Genomic DNA, 17426 nt, shown 5'->3' on the forward strand with positions numbered 1-17426 from the left:
CACATACACACGCAGAACCATAGATACACACACACACACACACATACACACACACACATACGCACACGCACGCACACAGACCCACACACATACACCTACACACACACATGTACATATACACACAGACAATTATAGAAACACATGCATAGCTACACACATCATGAGCTCTTAACCATGCACACACACTTTCACACACACTCTCATCAGTGCAACGGCACTAGAATATAGAACTCCTCGTGTTACTGGTCTAGTGGAAGATGGTCTAATACTCAGACCATCGGGGACTGAGCGTCACTGATGATTCTCCCCGTCTGAAAGTTCTCTAGAAAGTTCTCAGGTTCCGCCCTTCTCCCTTCCATTTAGTACCGCGTCCATCATCCATCATACAGTCATCATTCATTCATTCATCATCCTCCTCGTGCCAGGAGACTCGGTGATGGAGCAGGGGGAGGAGGAGGGAGAGGTTTGATAGATGAGCTGCTCCTCTCCTTACCTTCTCTCCTCCCCTCTCTCTACCTCCTCCTCTACCTCCTAGACATACATCTCCTCTCCTCACCCCATCAGACAAAGTACCCCCCCCCCACCCTTTGAATGATAAGCTCCTCCTCCCAACCTCGTCCGGCTCCTCCTCCCCCACATCCACCACCCCACCCACCTCCTCCCCTCCTCCTCCTCCTCCTTCCCCCACCTCCTCTTCCTCCCCCAGCTCCTCCTTCCCCACCACCTCCTCCCCATTCACCTCCTCCTCCTACCATCTTTATGAACGTATATTCATACACTTAAGGGAAGAAATGGATTGCCCTTTAAATAAGTTGTTGGTTTGCATTTGAAAGCTATATAAGTACATCAGTTATGTACAAATGGATCCTTGTGAATGAGTGAGGAGAGGCTGGCGATAACAACGGCAGGCTGTGTCCGGTCTCCAGAGGTGTCAGCCGCAGGGCTATTGGGTCCGGGCCCGCTGCGGATAATACGGCCGTAATGACGTTGGGATGGATCGATATTCTTTAGACGTGGGCCTTAATGTCTCTCTGAACACCCAGGAGACGTCGAGGAGTATCGACCGCTGTATCCCTCTGGTACTGTATCTCCTGCTGGCGGTAAGCACCGCCCGGCTGAGAGACGGGTGGAGGAGAACCAAGCGCTCCGGGATGTGGAGGTGGTGGAACCTGGTCCTTATCAGCAGGGAGCAGGAGAAAGTGGACGGCTTGGCTCTCAACTCTGCACTTTATTAATCCCAAAGGAATTAGTTAGTCAAAGTTAATTGTTAATTACACAGCTAAACATTAGTTGTTATGCTGCTAGAGAAAGATTAAAGTCACTGCAGCAGAACCAATCTAAAACCAGGAGACACTCACACCTCCAAGATGTCCGCTCTCTTGGGTTACGTCTTCCTTTTTTTGTCCTCTTCATTTCGTTCCAGCTGTCATGTTGCGCCCAGCAGGGTGTGGATGGGGTCCTTTGCTGGTTGCTACGGAACCCATGGGATGGAGAGGAGAGGAGAGGAGAGGAGAGGAGAGGAGAGGAGAGGAGAGGAGAGGAGTGGTGGGATGGGGGGGAGAGGAGAGGAGGAGGGATCTTTAGATGAATACTGTCCTGGTCCTTCTGGGTACATCTTGTTCGTATGTATGTATATACTGTATGTTTTATATATACGTATATATATATATATATATATATATATATACTATACCATGACGCTGTTATACTGTTCATATCAGACACGCTGTCATAGGAGGTGTCGCTACCGATCTGAGGTCAGTTCCTTTCTGTTCCACAAGGGGGCGTTGGTTCTGATGCACATTAGTGAACAGCATGAGACAAATGACTCTAAATGTTAAAAACACAGCGATGCATAAAACAGTTATTATGGATATAAAACGGTTAATATCCATAATGTCCCCGGTGGGTCAGGTGACCGCAGGGGGGGTCGTTGGGGGGGCGGTGGCTGTTAAAGGCATGATGTGCTTGGTTTGCAAGAAAAAGTGCAGGACCTTAGATTTAGCAAACATCGCATATTTCTTGTACAGTGCGAAGGAATCGGCTGTTTCGTGCTGACTGGCCTCCATGGTGTTGTTCCTACGAAGGGTAAGCAGTGATTTGTGTCGGACGAGAAGGCCCCACAGCTCATGTAGTGTGATGTTGTTCAACGTGTTGGTACATCGGTACACATGGGACCTTACGTATGACAAGTTGCCCTGTGGTATTTCCACTGCAAGGATACTGCAGCACTGTACTGATGTGGTGTGCTTCACTCTGGCATTTACCTGACTGCGGTATTTACCTGGACAGGTGTGTGTTACAGTAGCATTTACCTGGACAGGTGTGTGTTACAATAGCATTTACCTGTACAGATGAGGGCTACTGAGGTACAGGTGTGTGTTGTTTTTGTCTGATACTTACCTGGACAGATGTGTGTTGTTTTTGTCTGCTACTTACCTCTACAGGTGTGTATTGTGCTGATCAGTACTTACCTGTACAGGTGTTTTGGGTGCTCACCTGGCGCGGTGTGTTGGGTGCTCACCTCTCCAGGTCTGTTGGATGCTCACCTGTCCAGGTGTGTTGTCCAGGTGTGTTGGGTGCTCACCTGTCCAGGTGTTTGGTGATCACCTGGTGCGGTGTGTTGGGTGCTTACCTGTACAGATGTGTGTTGGGTGCTCACCTGGCGCGGTGTGTTGGGTGCTCACCTGGAGCGCAGTGTTGGGTGCTCACCTGTACAGGTGTGTGTTGGGTGCTCACCTGGCGCGGTGTGTTGGGTGCTCACCTGGCGCGGTGTGTTGGGTGCTCACCTGTACAGGTGTGTGTTGGGTGCTCACCTGGCACGGTGTGTTGGGTGTCCACCTGTAAAGGTGTGTGTGGGGTGCTCACCTGTACAGGTGTGTGTTGGGTGCTCACCTGGCGCGGTGTGTTGGGTGTCCACCTGTAAAGGTGTGTGTTGGGTGCTCACCTGTACAGGTGTGTGTTAGGTGCTCACCTGTACAGGTGTGTGTTGGGTGCTCACCTGTACAGGTGAATGTTGGGTGCCCACCTGTACAGGTGTGTTGGGTGCTCACCTGGCGCGGTGTGCTTTCTGTTGCAGTGGCACCAGCTGGAGCTGGGGCTGGGCGTCGGCAGGGAGCAGCATCCTGGCTGAGTTCGGGACTCTGCACCTGGAGTTCGTCCACCTCACAGAACTCTCCGGAAACCCGATCTACACGGAGAAGGTCAGAAAACAACCCCAACCGTCCAGACCACAATGGTGTGGCAGGCTGCACACGTTTATAAGAGTAGTGACCATCAGCATGAGTCTCCCTGATGATAAAATAATAATAAACGTCTCGGCCTGACTACCTACTTCATTATGAAGCAGTCCTCCTCCTGATTCAGATGGTTCTTCTGCACTCTGTCCAGTTGTTATTATTTCATCAACAACCCCACTGCTCTCAGCATCACCTATTTTCAAATCCACATTGTTAATTATTCGATTTAGCTTTATCTTGTGTGCAATAAACGGATCACTCCCACATATCGATATGAAATGACGAGTCAAACCTCTTGCTAATGATATGATATGATATAATGAGATCTGACCGATAATGGTCAAATGTCCTCCCTGAGCGAGGGGGGATGATTCTCTGGTCAATGGAGGTCAGCAACCTCCATTGACAATGGAGGTCAGGCCACGCCCCCCAGGCCACTCACCACGCCCCCATGTGTCCACCTGTCCAGGTGATGAACATCAGGAAGGTGCTGAACAAGATCGAGAAGCCCCACGGCCTCTACCCCAACTTCCTCAGTCCAGTGAGCGGAAACTGGGTCCAGCGTGAGTACGACTCCATCACTCACTCATTACAAACGGATGACAGAATGAATGAATGAATGAATAAATAAGCGTGAGCGACATAACACCTCAGTGTCTCTTCCGTGGTCACAGCTTCTCATGCTTCACTGATTCCCAGTCTGACCAAGGCTGTGAGTTTGGCTTTCCAATTTAGATATAAAACGATGTTGTTCGGTGTTATCCGAGTGCTTATGAGATATGCATGAGGCTTGGGGATTTAGTCCCTAGTTTAGCAGGAATACCAGGGACAGGAGGGGAGATTGGAATGTTTATTCAGCAAACAGGTCAGGCGTCAGCAGAACCTTTGTCCATTCTTTAAGTCCCAGCACTGCCTCGACATATTGTTCCTGGAATAATAATCAATGTTTATAAAACAAGGGCAGCGCATACATTCAGATCAAGTCGGCAGAACTTAAACAGGAAACGTATTTTACTGTAGCTGGACATCGTGACGTATTCCTGAGGATAACAGCGAGGCCTCCTCTACTTTAGGGTAACAATAGTTTACCACAATACGAGTTCAGCATGAGAAGACTCCAGGGTATTAAAAGTGGAGTATGATAAATGTTCAGCATGGAAATAGTTTAGCATTACCTCCGCTGTGATTGGTTAGTCCGTCCTGGAAACGGTGCCGTGATAAAAGTGTTACATTAAAAATATTGCCATTCAGGGCTTATCTGTGAGCCCTTCTCTCCCCCGCCATATTGCCAGCTATTGGCGCTGCTCAGGGGCACTGCGGCAGACACCTTTTTGTGTTAAACCCACTTGAATCTGTGCTCTGCGTTCCCCCGGGGGTCCTACCTTTTCATTCCCCCCCCCCCGCCCCTTCCCCGGTGCCACTGAGAGCCCCCCGACGCCACCGCTATTAAAATTATAACGAATTCAATTACCGCCTTAAATTGGATCCCTTCGATCCCCCTGTGCCACGGGAGATGGCGTTGGGGGCGCTGGGGCCCCACGCCGTCACTGGGCCCCACGCCGTCACTGGGCCCTACACCGTCACTGGGCCCTACACCGTCACTGGGCCCTACACCGTCACTGGGCCCTACAACGTCACTGGGCCCTACACCGTCACTGGGCCCTACACCGTCACTGGGCCCTACACCGTCGCTGGGCCCTACACCGTCACTGGGCCCTACACCGTCACTGGGCCCTACACCGTCACAAGAACGCTGGGCTGGAGCCCAGAGAGAAATGGAGAGAACCACAGAGAGAGAGAGAGAGAACCACAGAGAGAGAGAGAGAGAACCACAGAGAGGGAGAGAGAACCACAGAGAGAGAGAGAGAACCACAGAGAGACCAGAGAACCACAGAGAGAATCAAAGAGAGACCAGAGAACCACAGAGAGGCTGAGAGAGACAGAGAACCACAGAGAGACCAGAGAACCATAGAGACCAGAGAACCATAGAGACCAGAGAACCATAGAGACCAGAGAACCATAGAGACTGGCTTTTATCAGCTCTGCAAGAGAAACCCTCCCCCTCATTACATCATCTCATCTGCAAATCTCTCATCTGTGTGTGTGTGTGTGTGTGTGTGTGTGTGTGTGTGTGTGCGTGCGTGTGCGTGTGTGAGTGTGCATGCGTGTTGTGTGTGCATAAGTGCGTGTGTGTGAGTGCGAGCACATGAGTGTGTGTGAGTGCGTGTGTGTGTGGACTGTGTGTGAGATGTGTTGTGTGTGAGTTCCCTCCTGTTTCAATGACCATGTGCGCGTGGGGTTGCCTCTGTAGTTTGATATTTATGTTAAGAACCCCCCCGTCAGCCCGGCCTCGCCCCCCTGATCCGTCCCCATCACGCCCGCCTGTACTCTGCTTAATGTCTTCCTTATGGCACGCTAACTGGAAGAGAAGGGTCAATGTTTCGCCACAAAGCACTCTGAATTATTCATAAAGGGAGAAAAAAGGAGAGAGTCATGAGTACAAACAAACAGAGGGAGTGTGGCTTCTGGTGGTCCACCTCCCCTCCTCTCTGGAGCTCCGTCAGTACTCACACACCTCCCCTCGCCTCTCAGTCCGACTCGGCGTTGAACCCGCAGCTCCTGAGCCCGGGGGCTTGTGGTTCCACCGCGGCTCCCAGACCCAGAGCTAACATCCTAGCCATCTGTGTTGTATACGGGGAATGGGTTAACCTAGTGTTGGTTAGTGCTCGGCACTTGGTTCTATGAACATCCTTACTGTACCGACAGAGATATTCTGTTGTTTCTCTTTCTTCTGACAAATGTACTTATCGTAAGTCGCTCTGGATCAAAGCGTTTGCGGACGCCCTGAGGGTGAATGTAAACGGCCCCCCCGTGGAGCCACGGGAACGGGCCGGGGGTGGAGGGCGGCGGCGGCGCTGTGACGGCCCGCCCCCTGTTTGGGCGAGCCAGAGAGAGAGAGGGGAGCTCTGTGTTGGGCGTCAGGCAGGAGGAGGTGCTCCCCTGAATCACGCCGTGTGCTGTGTGTCCCCTCAGATCACGTCTCCGTGGGGGGTCTGGGGGACAGCTTCTACGAGTACCTCATCAAGTCCTACCTGATGTCGGACCGCACCGACCAGGACGCCAAGACCATGTACTACAGCGCGCTGAAGGTGGGTGGACCCCCCGGGGTGGACTGATCCCCCTCAGGCTGGGCGGGTGGCAGTCTGCTCTCCGGCCTCTACTGGCTGTTTATACTGGGACCCAGTCCAGGTCTAGTACTGGGATGTGTCTGTACTGGGACCCAGTCCAGGTCTAGTACTGGGATGTGTTCATACTGGGACCCAGTCCAGGTCTAGTACTGGGATGTGTCTGTACTGGGACCCAGTCCAGGTCTAGTACTGGGATGTGTTCATACTGGGACCCAGTCCAGGTCTAGTACTGGGATGTGTCTGTACTGGGACCCAGTCCAGGTCTAGTACTGGGATGTGTTCATACTGGGACCCAGTCCAGGTTTAGTACTGGGATGTGTCTGTACTGGGACCCAGTCCAGGTCTAGTACTGGGATGTGTCTGTACTGGGGCCCAGTCCAGTCTAGTACTGGGTTGTGTCTGTACTGGGACCTCGGGTGCTCTCGTTAGTGAACCTCTTCAGCCTCGGTCTTCAGGTGAAGCGGCTCTACTCATTTCAACGCCTCACTTAATCGGGGGAGCGCGTCCTTGTTTCCATGGTTACGCCAATCAACAGCCCTAAGTGGCGGGTTGTTTAATCAGCGCCGGAGGCAGAAAAGGAAGGTGATGGATGAGAGATCCGGAGGTCTTATCTCCTGGATGTGTTATGTGTTTGGGATGCAACGACGACATCCTTATTACAATACCGTAACTTTAATTAATTTTAAAATGTCACGACCTCCTACATCGCTCCCTATAATTATGCAAATGACTAAAATGATCAAATATACAATATAACATATTGTTATTGTAAGTCTTTTGGCCAAAGAGCAGTGTCTCTGTTTTGAGGCCTTTCCTGTTTTACATCTCACGAATGAAGTGCTCTGAATGTCAAGCTCATTAAACAGAGAATGGAGAATCAATCGAAGAACTTTAGAAAGAGATTCTCTTCATTTGCTGCAGAAAACCACCTGAAATCAATAGAGGGAGAGAGAGAGAGAGAGAGAGAGAGAGAGAGAGAGAGAGAGAGAGAGAGAGAGAGAGAGAGAGAGAGAGAGAGAGAGAGAGAGAGTCTTCTGAAGAGAGAGAGAGAGAGAGAGAGAGAGAGAGTCTTCTGAAGAGAGAGAGAGAGAGAGAGAGAGAGAGAGAGTCTTCTGAAGAGAGAGAGAGAGAGAGAGAGAGAGAGAGTCTTCTGAAGAGAGAGAGAGAGAGAGAGAGTCCTCTGAAGAGAGAGAGAGAGAGACTGAAGAGGAAAGATACGAATGACTCCACATTTGTAATTGCCCCTTTAAATGACTTATTATTCGTTATTGTTTGTTTTGTTATGTTTTTAAGATGCTTTGGCAAAAATGTTTCATCATTCACAGTAATTAGGCAAATTAAATTTTGAATTCAAATGTATGTTTTCGTTTTATTTCCTTTTTATCTTATCCTCAATTATATTTTAGAAGTGTAATTTGTTGTGGATATGCATAAAGAAAAGAATTGTGTTGCATTGGGCAAGAAACACATCTGGAATATTATGGAACTGAGAAGAATGATGATTCTTTGTTTCTATTTATTATATAACATTTAGTTGGAGAACTAAAGAACAGAACATCAAAATACACCAAATACCTCTCTCCTCCTCTCTCTCCTCTCTCTCCTCTCTCTCTCTCTCTCTCTCTCTCTCTCTCCTCTCTCTCCTCTCTCTCTCTCTCTCCCTCTCTCTCTCTCTCTGTCTCTCTCTCTCTTTCTCTCTCTCCCTCTCTCTCTCTCTCCTCTCCTCTCTCTCTCTCTCTCTCTCTCTGGTGCATTATCTCAGTACCAGGGTGGTTTGCAGTGCTGACGTCGTACTGGTATTACTGGTTTCATTACTACTGGTATGTCCTGCTGACCCCTGCTGTGACCCCCAGGCGATCGAGGACAACCTGGTGCAGAAGTCCGCGGGGGGGCTGACCTACATGGCCGAGTGGAGGGGGGGCGTCCTGGACCATAAGATGGGCCACCTGGCCTGCTTCTCCGGGGGCATGGTGGGCCTGGGCGCCGACGACGGCCCCCCCGACAAGAGGCAGCACTTCCTGGACCTCGCCGCTGAGATCACCCACACCTGCCACGAGAGCTACGACCGCTCAGGTGAGTGGAGGTGGGGCTTAGAGCTACGACCACTCAGGTGAGGGGAGGGCGGGGCTTAGAGCTACGACCGCTCAGGTGAGGGGAGGTCAGGGCTTAAAGCTACAACCGCTCAGGTGAGTGGGGGCGGGGCTTAGAGCTACGACCGCTCAGGTGAGTGGGGGCGGGGCTTAGAGCTACAACCACTCAGGTGAGGGGAGGGCAGGGCTTAAAGCTACGACCGCTCAGGTGAGGGGAGAGCAGGGCTTAAAGTTATGACCGCTCAGGTGAGTGGGGGCGGGGCTTAGAGCTACGACCGCTCAGGTTAGTGCAGGGCGGGGCTTAAAGCTACGACTGCTCAGGTGAGGGGAGAGCAGGGCTTAAAGTTATGACCGCTCAGGTGAGTTTGGGTTGGGCTTAGAGCTACGACTGCTCAGAGAGAGAGAGAGGCAGATAGGCAGAGAGAGAGAGATTTTCATCTGACAGGCAGCACCCAGATTTCGACAGGAAAGTCTTCCTTTTGATACCTCTCTTCTTGGCGTGTCGTTCTGGTGGTAACAGAGAGAGGGAGGGGAAAGAGAGAGAGAGAGAGAGAGAGAGAGAGAGAGCTGGTACCAGACTATATTTTCGTATTGTGACGGAGCTGGACCCCTGAAGGGGACAATGCTTAATGCCAGCCGTGTTCGGATCAGAGTGCCCTGATTGGACAGCAGGAACATCTAACGGGATCTAATTAACTTTTTTCATGCTTTGGTGCTGATGTAAACCCACGTGTTTCCTGTGCCAATGAAGCCCTTTGAAACGACTTGAATTGGAGTTACAGGGAGAGAGTGTAAACAAAGATACTGGAGAGAGAGAGAGAGAGAGAGAGAGAGAGAGATTGAGACAAAGACAGAGAGAGGAGGGGAGAACAGGGAGATGGAGATTTTCTGGTGAAGATCTGTTCCAGAAGACAGCCAGAGGGACATGAGAGAAGGAGAGAAGGAGAGTAGAAGTCCAGATGTTCTGGTGGAGATGTGGACCAGCAGGTGGTTTTAAGTACCGCCTCTCTGGAGCAGAACGGAGTGCAGCCGTCTCCGCGGCAACAGGCTGCTCCTGTTGCCATGGACAGGTTTATATGTAATATCTTATAGAGATGTTTTAGAGAACTCACTCTCAGCAGCCATGCTGTAGCGTTGAAACGTCTCCTACTTCCTGCTCATGGAGAGAGGGAGAGAGACCGAGGAGGAGGGGACAGTTCAGCCTATGATGGTTCAACTCCCATCCCAAAGGTTCTGGGTTCAATCCCTGATGACCACAGTCTGACCTGTTAGCATCCTTGAGCAAGGCACCATCAATAACCTGTTCTCCAATGGATGAAGACACATGCATCTGAAATCATCTGAGGGGCTTTGGAAGAAAAGCATCTGATAAGAGAGGGAGAGAGACATTGAGAGAGAGGGAGAGAGACATTGAGAGATGCTAGGAGAGGGACAGGGAGAGAGAGGGAGAGAGACAATGGGAGAGAGAGAGAGAGAGAGAGAGAGAAAGAGAGAGAGACAAAGAGAGAGAGACAAAGAGAGAGAGATAAAGAGAGAGGGAGAGAGAGAGAGAGAGAAAGAGAGAGAGAGAGAGAGAAAGAGAGAGACATTGAGAGAGTATTGGAGAGATGGAGAGAGGGAGAGAGACATTGAGGGGGGGAGAGAGACATTGAGAGAGAGATGGAGAGAGAGGGAGTGATGGGCTGGGAGAGAGGACCATCTGGAGGCAGTGGAGTATTGTATGAATCCCCCCGCCTGCCGGGCCGTGCTGTGGTGGTTGATTTGCTGCAGTCTTTGTGTTTTACAGCCCGGCAGATGGACCAGCCTCTCTAATCGAGGCTGAGGTAGTGTGTTTCATAAATATCTCCTCTATTGGCTTCCGTTGAGGCGAGGAGGCCGTGAACTGCGACCGCGCCACTACCCATCTGAGGATTACACTTAGGGGCCTTTTATTTGCTATAAAGGAAGTTGGGTGTCTATAAAGGAGTCAGGATCCTGTTTTACCCGTTAGAGATGAGGCTTTGAAGTAGCAGTTACCACCAGTTTAGCCCTCAGCCAAGCGGTGGGTCTGGGTTTGGCTCCGTGGCTCCGTGTCGTTGTCTCAGTGTTTAGCGCCGCCGGTCTCCAAAAGAGATCTCTAAAACAACATTACCATTCAAAGACAAGGATGTACGATGATTCTATGAAGGTTTAAAACATGATGTAATGCGATGTAAGTCAGGAGAGATGATGCAACGTGAGATGATGAAACAATAGTACTTCTAGTAGGGTCTTATCCTAGCTATCTGTGTTGTATACGGGGAATGGGTTAACCTAGTGATTGTTAGTGCTTGGTACCTGGTTCTGTGAACATCCTTACTGTACCGACAGAGATATATTGTTTCTCTTTCTTCTGACAAATGTACTTATTGTAAGTCGCTCTGGATAAAAACACGTCTGCTAAATGCCCTAAACGTAAATGTTAATCTAATAGCATAGCACAACTTCTAGGATTTGCTATGATTCAATGAAGGTTTAAAACATGGTGTTATGCCATGTAAGTCATGAGAGAAGATGTCATGTCATGTGTCGATGATGTCATGTGACGGTGATGTCATGTGACCCCCCCCCCCCCCCCCAGCGACCAAGCTGGGCCCGGAGGCGTTCCGCTTCGACAGCGGCGCCGAGGCCATGGCCACGCGGCTCAGCGACCGCTACTACATCCTGCGGCCCGAGGTGGTGGAGAGCTACATGTACATGTGGCGCCTGACCCACGACCCCAAGTACCGACAGTGGGGCTGGGAGGCCGTGGAGGTGAGAGGTCACACTGTTTAACCCCGGGGGCGGGGAGGTGAGAGGTCACAGCGGGGAGGTGAGAGGTCACACTGTTTAACTCCATGGACCGGGGAGGTGAGAGGTCACACTGTTTAACCCCTGGGGCGGGGAGGTGAGAGGTCACAGCGGGGAGGTGAGAGGTCACACTGTTTAACCCCGGGGGCGGGGAGGTGAGAGGTCACACTGTTTAACTCCCTGGACCGGGGAGGTGAGAGGTCACACTGTTTAACCCCCTGGACCGGGGAGGTGAGAGGTCAACTGACTCTGCTGGACTGAACCAGCTGGTTCAGTCCACTGGCCGGCTGCTAGGTTCAGTCGTACCTCTGAGTGGACACGTTCTCAAACGGTTTGTAACGGAGAATTGACATAACGCCTTGGTGGTAAAGTCGACCGAACGATATCCAAACATTATTATCATAATTATCACACCTATTAACGTTTTCTAGATGGCGGTGAAACGTAACAAGTGGTCAGGGTGGCTAACATATAAGTGCTAACAGCTAAGCGCTAAGAGCTCTCCCCAGGCTTTGGGAACCAACGGTTTGCACATTTTCACATATTTGACCAAAAGCATAACATTAATTTGAGCGGAGGTTCAGCAGCGAGGCAGAGATCCCTGGAGGGCCCCAGTCCCTGTAAAATGTGCCAGCTAATTAAGTCAAGGCCTGTGAGCGCCCGCATTAGCCTCTCGGAGTTCAGCTGATACTAGCGTGCTACTAGCTCTGCCACGCTAAACACCCGCTTCCAGATTCTTCCGCGGGGGCTGGCCGTAAAGGTTAAGGCTAGAGGGGAAGGGGGGGACCTCCGTTAACTAAGTAACAGTCAGCCGATTAGCCGCAGCTAAAGGCTGCGTGCTGGCGTGATGGAGCTAGCATTAATTTAGCCGTCACAGGAGTGGAGGGATGGCTGACCGTGCTGACAGGCCGTTAATTATTGGTCACGGAGGTCGAACGCGGCGCTCCTCCGTCTCCCGCCGCCCTAACATGCCAGGGTCTTAGTCAATCAGCACGAAGGAGGTAGCCTTTTGTACTAATAGCGCGCTAATCCGCACGGCTAGCCTCGACACTCTCTAGCCCCGGTGTTATGCATCGCTGGGGCTTTAAGTGTGAAGCCAGGAGAGGAGCGTGATATCTTCCTCTGTAAAGGTCTAGCGGACGCACAGGTCTGGCAGGTGTCCCCTAGCGAGGCTGGTCTCACGTCTAAACCCCTGTTCCTCCTCCTGTTCCTGCTCCTGTTCCTGCTCCTGTTCCTCCTCCTGTTCCTCCTCCTGTTCCTCCTCCTGTTCCTGCTCCTGTTCCTGCTCCTGTTCCTCCTCCTGTTCCTCCTCCTGTTCCTGCTCCTGTTCCTGCTCCTGTTCCTCCTCCTGTTCCTCCTCCCGTTCCTCCTCCTGTTCCTGCTCCTGTTCCTCTTCCTGTTCCTCCTCCTGTTCCCCCTCCTGTTCCTCCTCCTGTTCCTGCTCTTGTTCCTGCTCCTGTTCCTCCTCCTGTTCCTCCTCCTTTTCCTGCTCCTGTTCCTCCTCCTGTTCCTCCTCGTGTTCCTCTTCCTGTTCCGCCTCCTGTTCCTGCTCCTGTTCCTCCTCCTGTTCCTCGTCCTGTTCCTGCTCCTGTTCCTCCTCCTGTTCCTCCTCCTGTTCCTCTTCCTGTTCCTCCTCCTTTTCCTCCTCCTGTTCCTGCTCCTGTTCCTCCTCCTGTTCCTCCTCCTGTTCCTGCTCCTGTTCCTCCTCCTGGCCCTCGCTCCTGCTCTTTGCTCCCTCCCTGGTACGAGGGAGCAGGTGTTCCTCTCTATGCTTCTTCGTTCTTTGCCTCTCGGTCTTGGAGCTGAGGGTTAGAGCATCTCTGGTTTGAACTTTAGCTGAGGGTTAGAGCGTCTCTGGTTTGAACTTTAGCTGAGAGTTAGAGCGTCTCTGGTTTTGAGACTATAGCTGAGGGTTAGAGCGTCTCTGGTTTGAGACTATAGCTGAGGGTTAGAGCGTCTCTGGTTTTGAGACTATAGCTGAGGGTTAGAGCGTCTCTGGTTTTGAGACTATAGCTGAGGGTTAGAGTGTCTCTGGTTTTGAGACTATAGCTGAGGGTTAGAGCGTCTCTGGTTTTGAGACTATAGCTGAGGGTTAGAGCGTCTCTGGTTTTGAGACTATAGCTGAGGGTTAGAGCGTCTCTGGTTTTGAGACTATAGCTGAGGGTTAGAGCGTCTCTGGTTTTGAGACTATATCTGAGGGTTAGAGCGTCTCTGGTTTTGAGACTATAGCTGAGGGTTAGAGCGTCTCTGGTTTTGAGACTATAGCTGAGGGTTAGAGCGTCTCTGGTTTTGAGACTATAGATGAGGGTTAGAGCGTCTCTGGTTTTGAGACCATAGCTTTTATCTCTTTGAGAGTTTGTCTCCACCGTAGATGTCAGTATCTGAGAGTTGCACGAGGTACAGGACCTCAAGGAGCTGGTGGAGGTTAGACTTCAGAGTCTGATGGTGGACTGTGAGCATCCTCACTGAATATCCACTCACCCTAAGTGACTATCCAGCCCCTAAATACAAACCTAAATACAAACAAAATGTAAGTATCTGATCATCTTGTGTTCCTCCACCCCTCTCCACCTCGTGTAGGCTCTGGAGCAGCACTGTCGGGTGGAGTCGGGCTTCTCAGGGATCCGAGACGTCTACACCACCACCGTGGGCCACGACAACATGCAGCAGAGCTTCTTCCTGTCTGAGACGCTCAAGTGAGTTCTACTTCCTGTTGGCTAGCAGGGCCGACCTGGTACCGGTGGCTAATGCTATCACTGACCTTACCTCATTCTGCAACTCCTCTTCATCTCCCTGTGGTTCTGTTGAAGGAACATCTAAGCTCATCTTATTTCACCTCATGGTGCTGATCTCATCTTACCCTAAGATAGTCCACCTTACCTTACCTTACCTTACCTCAACTCATCCAACCTGTGTTGAGAACAGCCGTTTCTGTAGCAGTGTTGTTGCTTTGGCTGTTGTTATTAATTTTAATATTTTACAGTTATTAACGTGGTTAAGGTGAGTTCAAAAGTTGGTAATAAGTTTCCAAGAAGTGAGGTACCGTCTGTCTCTCTGCCTAAATGTTTCTCCATTAAACTGCCGTCTGAAATACACTTTTAAATTATAATTCAGCTTTTTCTCCGGGCAGACCTAAATATTTATCCAGTTGAGCTGTACCCCGTTTAGTTGATGTTGGGCAGCGCGTCTGGTTTGGGAAATAGAACCCTTTTAGGAAGAGATGTGAGTCTTCTTTTTTAGCTTGATGTGAAATAAATGTCCAATTTTCTCCCAATCTAACACGTTTTCCATCGTGCTATTTCTTCTATATAGAAAAAGGTTTCATGAAGGGAGATCATATTTCATCAAGGTCACAGTGTTTACTAGGTTCAGTTAAAACAAAAAACACAACCGAGAAATGAAACTATCCCTAGATACCTCCAAACAGTACCAAGTACTCATCATAGATACCTCCAAACAGTACCAAGTACTCATCATAATACCTCCAAACAGTACAAGTACTCATAACTATCTTACCTCCACACAGTATGAAGTACTCAGCCTGGTGTCCTTTCCTCTCTCTCTCTCTCTCTCTCTCTCTCTCTCTCCCTCTCTCTCTCTTTCTGTCTCTCTCTCTCTCTCTCTCTCTCTCTCTCTTTCTGTCTCTCTCTCTCTCTCTCCCTCTCCCTCTCCCTCTCTCTCTCTCTCTCTCTCTCTCTCTGTCTCTCTCTGTCTCTCCCTCTCTCTCTCTCTCTCTCTCCCTCTCCCTCCCTCTCTCTCTCTCCCTCTCCCTCCCTCTCTCTCTCTCCCTCTCTCTCTCTCTCTCTCTCTCTCTCTCTCTCTCTCTCTCTCTCTCTCTCCAGGTACCTGTACCTGCTGTTCTCGGACGACGACCTCCTCTCACTGGACGACTGGGTGTTCAACACGGAGGCCCACCCCCTGCCGGTGGTCCGCAGCGGCTGCTTATTGGATGACGCAGAACAGCACAAGACCACCACCTCGTAAGACCCCCCCGCCGGCCGTCACCGAGACGACGAGACCTCCCCCCCTCCTACCCAGAGCGGGTTGCCCGGGTAACGAAGGTTGAGATCAGAGGGTCCCGGGCGGCGGGCACAACCCCCCCCCCCTCCGGCGGAGGACCTCGTCGCTTCACGCTGTGATTGTATATTCTCGCGCCGGGACTACTTTCTGCAGGCACTATTTTTTTGTGGACAATCAAATAGAGCACTTCCCCTTCCTTCTGTCCTCTGTGAGGAAAACCCCCGAGTAAGACTTCAGGCCCGCGGCGAGGGAGGAGGAGGAGGGGTCGGGAGGGTGTCTGTCACCGTCATGTCGTCATGAGAGTGAAAGATATAGAAAAAGAAAAAGAAGAACTCTTTAATTTTTGCTTTCTATTTTCCTGGTTTCCCCGCCCAGAGATTGGACGGCCTCGCCTCCCCCTGGTTTCTTTTTCTTGTTCTTCTTTTGTGCATTCTCTTGTTTGGACCAAAGGTTTGTTTTGTACTTTCCTTCTTTCTTTTGTTTCCGAGTGATGTGATGTAGTGAGCTGTGATTGGACGAGAGACGGCCGACCCAGGCAGTGAAAGATGCACTAGTGATGGATGTTAATGTACAGACAGATGTATAATGTGAATCTCGCACGCCCCACTAAACCGATGTTGATGTCACGTTTCTGGTTGAAGCTTGCTGAGGAGGCTCAGTCCGGCCAGTCTTATGCATCCAGGGACCATTTTCTACAGCGCTTTGATTCTCTCAGTTGATTTTGGGTTGTTTTGCTTTTGACAGCATGTTGTGTGTGTTATATCTTTGAACAGGGCAGCACTCTCTCTCTCTCCCCCCCAAAGCATTGAACCCTGAGTACAGACGGCTGTCTGTAGCGTACCGTAACGCGCTTTGAGAAACGCTGGCTTTAAAGAGCAGAGGGACCAATGTGATGACTGCTGTCATGACGACCTCAACGGCTGACCAATAAAGCTCTGAGATTGGCTCTGACCACATCCTATAGTTCTGGTGGTCCGAGCGAGGGCAGCCCTGTTTAAACTTATCTACACCCTATTTGTTGTTTTCTATTCTCAGTGTTTCTTTTCTTTCTTTAATGGGTTACTACGTGTAGTTTCTAACTTGAGTGATGCTTTTCTCTCTGTTTCCTGCCCTCAGGTGTTTCTGTATAGAATTATAAAACAGTCCTAATTTTAAGTCTAGTTATTGCTGATATTCATTATTGTTATTAGTTATTCTTACCCGTCTAATTTGATTCTTCTTTCAATGTTGGATATTTTCAAATACTGATATAAAAGAACTGTGCAACTTTGTACATTTAAACCAACCCTACTTGTCCTGTCATCTTTCAGACGTTTAGTTCTGGTGATCATTCCCACGATGCATTGCTTTCCGCTGGACCAATAGCATGACCCCTCGGCCCATCTAACCCATGTCATGACGTTAGCAAACACCAATCGTGTTCTACTTTACTTCTATGTTTACCATGGGAGACCTATGCTAGGTTCAGAGACCATTCAAACTTTCACCCTTCATTTCTGACACGCTTAATGCATAAGGCCTGTTGCATCATGGGAAATACAATCGATCCTAACATGGATCCCATTGGGGCGTGTGATTGGTCAGAAACCATTTTAGTTCCTCCAGTGTTTCTCTTTCGGTTCTCAAATGTCCTAATCAATATCACCGGTAGTTCTCCACACTCAAAGTGATACTTGGTTCTCTAACTAATACACAGTATTAGAAGTCATCCCAGAAACTAGTACTAATAATCCCAGAGGTGCCAAAGTAATGCTGTACTGGGGTGCAGGCTGGTGAGTGGGAGCCAGGAAGTGCCAGCAAAACGTTCTGGGTTTGTGTGCCCATATATGGTATTCTGCATAAACCTAATATGGAAGGTGTATGCCCATATAGGGTAAAGACCTTCTACCCTATATAAAGGTGTATGCCCATATAGGGTAATCACCATAAGGGTGTATGCCTTCATAGGCTAAAGACCTTCTACCCTATATGAAGGTGTATGCCCATATAGGGTAATCACCATAAAGGTGTATGCCCTCATAGGCTAATGACCTTCTACCCTTTATGAAGGTGTATGCCCATATAGAGTAATCAGCATAAAG

The 17426-nt window shown here is 50.1% G+C and overlaps 1 protein-coding gene across 1 annotated transcript in view; it reads left to right on the forward strand.

Annotated features, from left to right (window-relative positions):
• LOC307081869 (mannosyl-oligosaccharide 1,2-alpha-mannosidase IA) overlaps positions 1 to 16630 on the forward strand; it is a 117866-nt gene extending 101236 nt beyond the window's left edge. The window contains exons 5-11 of the mRNA XM_079745233.1: positions 2967 to 3203; positions 3709 to 3802; positions 6273 to 6388; positions 8281 to 8500; positions 11117 to 11289; positions 13906 to 14021; positions 15168 to 16630. Coding sequence (XP_079601359.1) covers positions 2967 to 3203; positions 3709 to 3802; positions 6273 to 6388; positions 8281 to 8500; positions 11117 to 11289; positions 13906 to 14021; positions 15168 to 15309 — 1098 coding nt within the window. The 3' untranslated portion in view covers positions 15310 to 16630. The remainder of the gene's footprint in view (positions 1 to 2966; positions 3204 to 3708; positions 3803 to 6272; positions 6389 to 8280; positions 8501 to 11116; positions 11290 to 13905; positions 14022 to 15167) is intronic.
• Positions 16631 to 17426: the final 796 nt, after the last annotated feature.

This window comes from Pollachius pollachius, assembly GCF_949987615.1.
Source record: "Pollachius pollachius genome assembly, chromosome: 1".
Classification (NCBI taxonomy): Eukaryota; Metazoa; Chordata; class Actinopteri; order Gadiformes; family Gadidae; genus Pollachius; species Pollachius pollachius.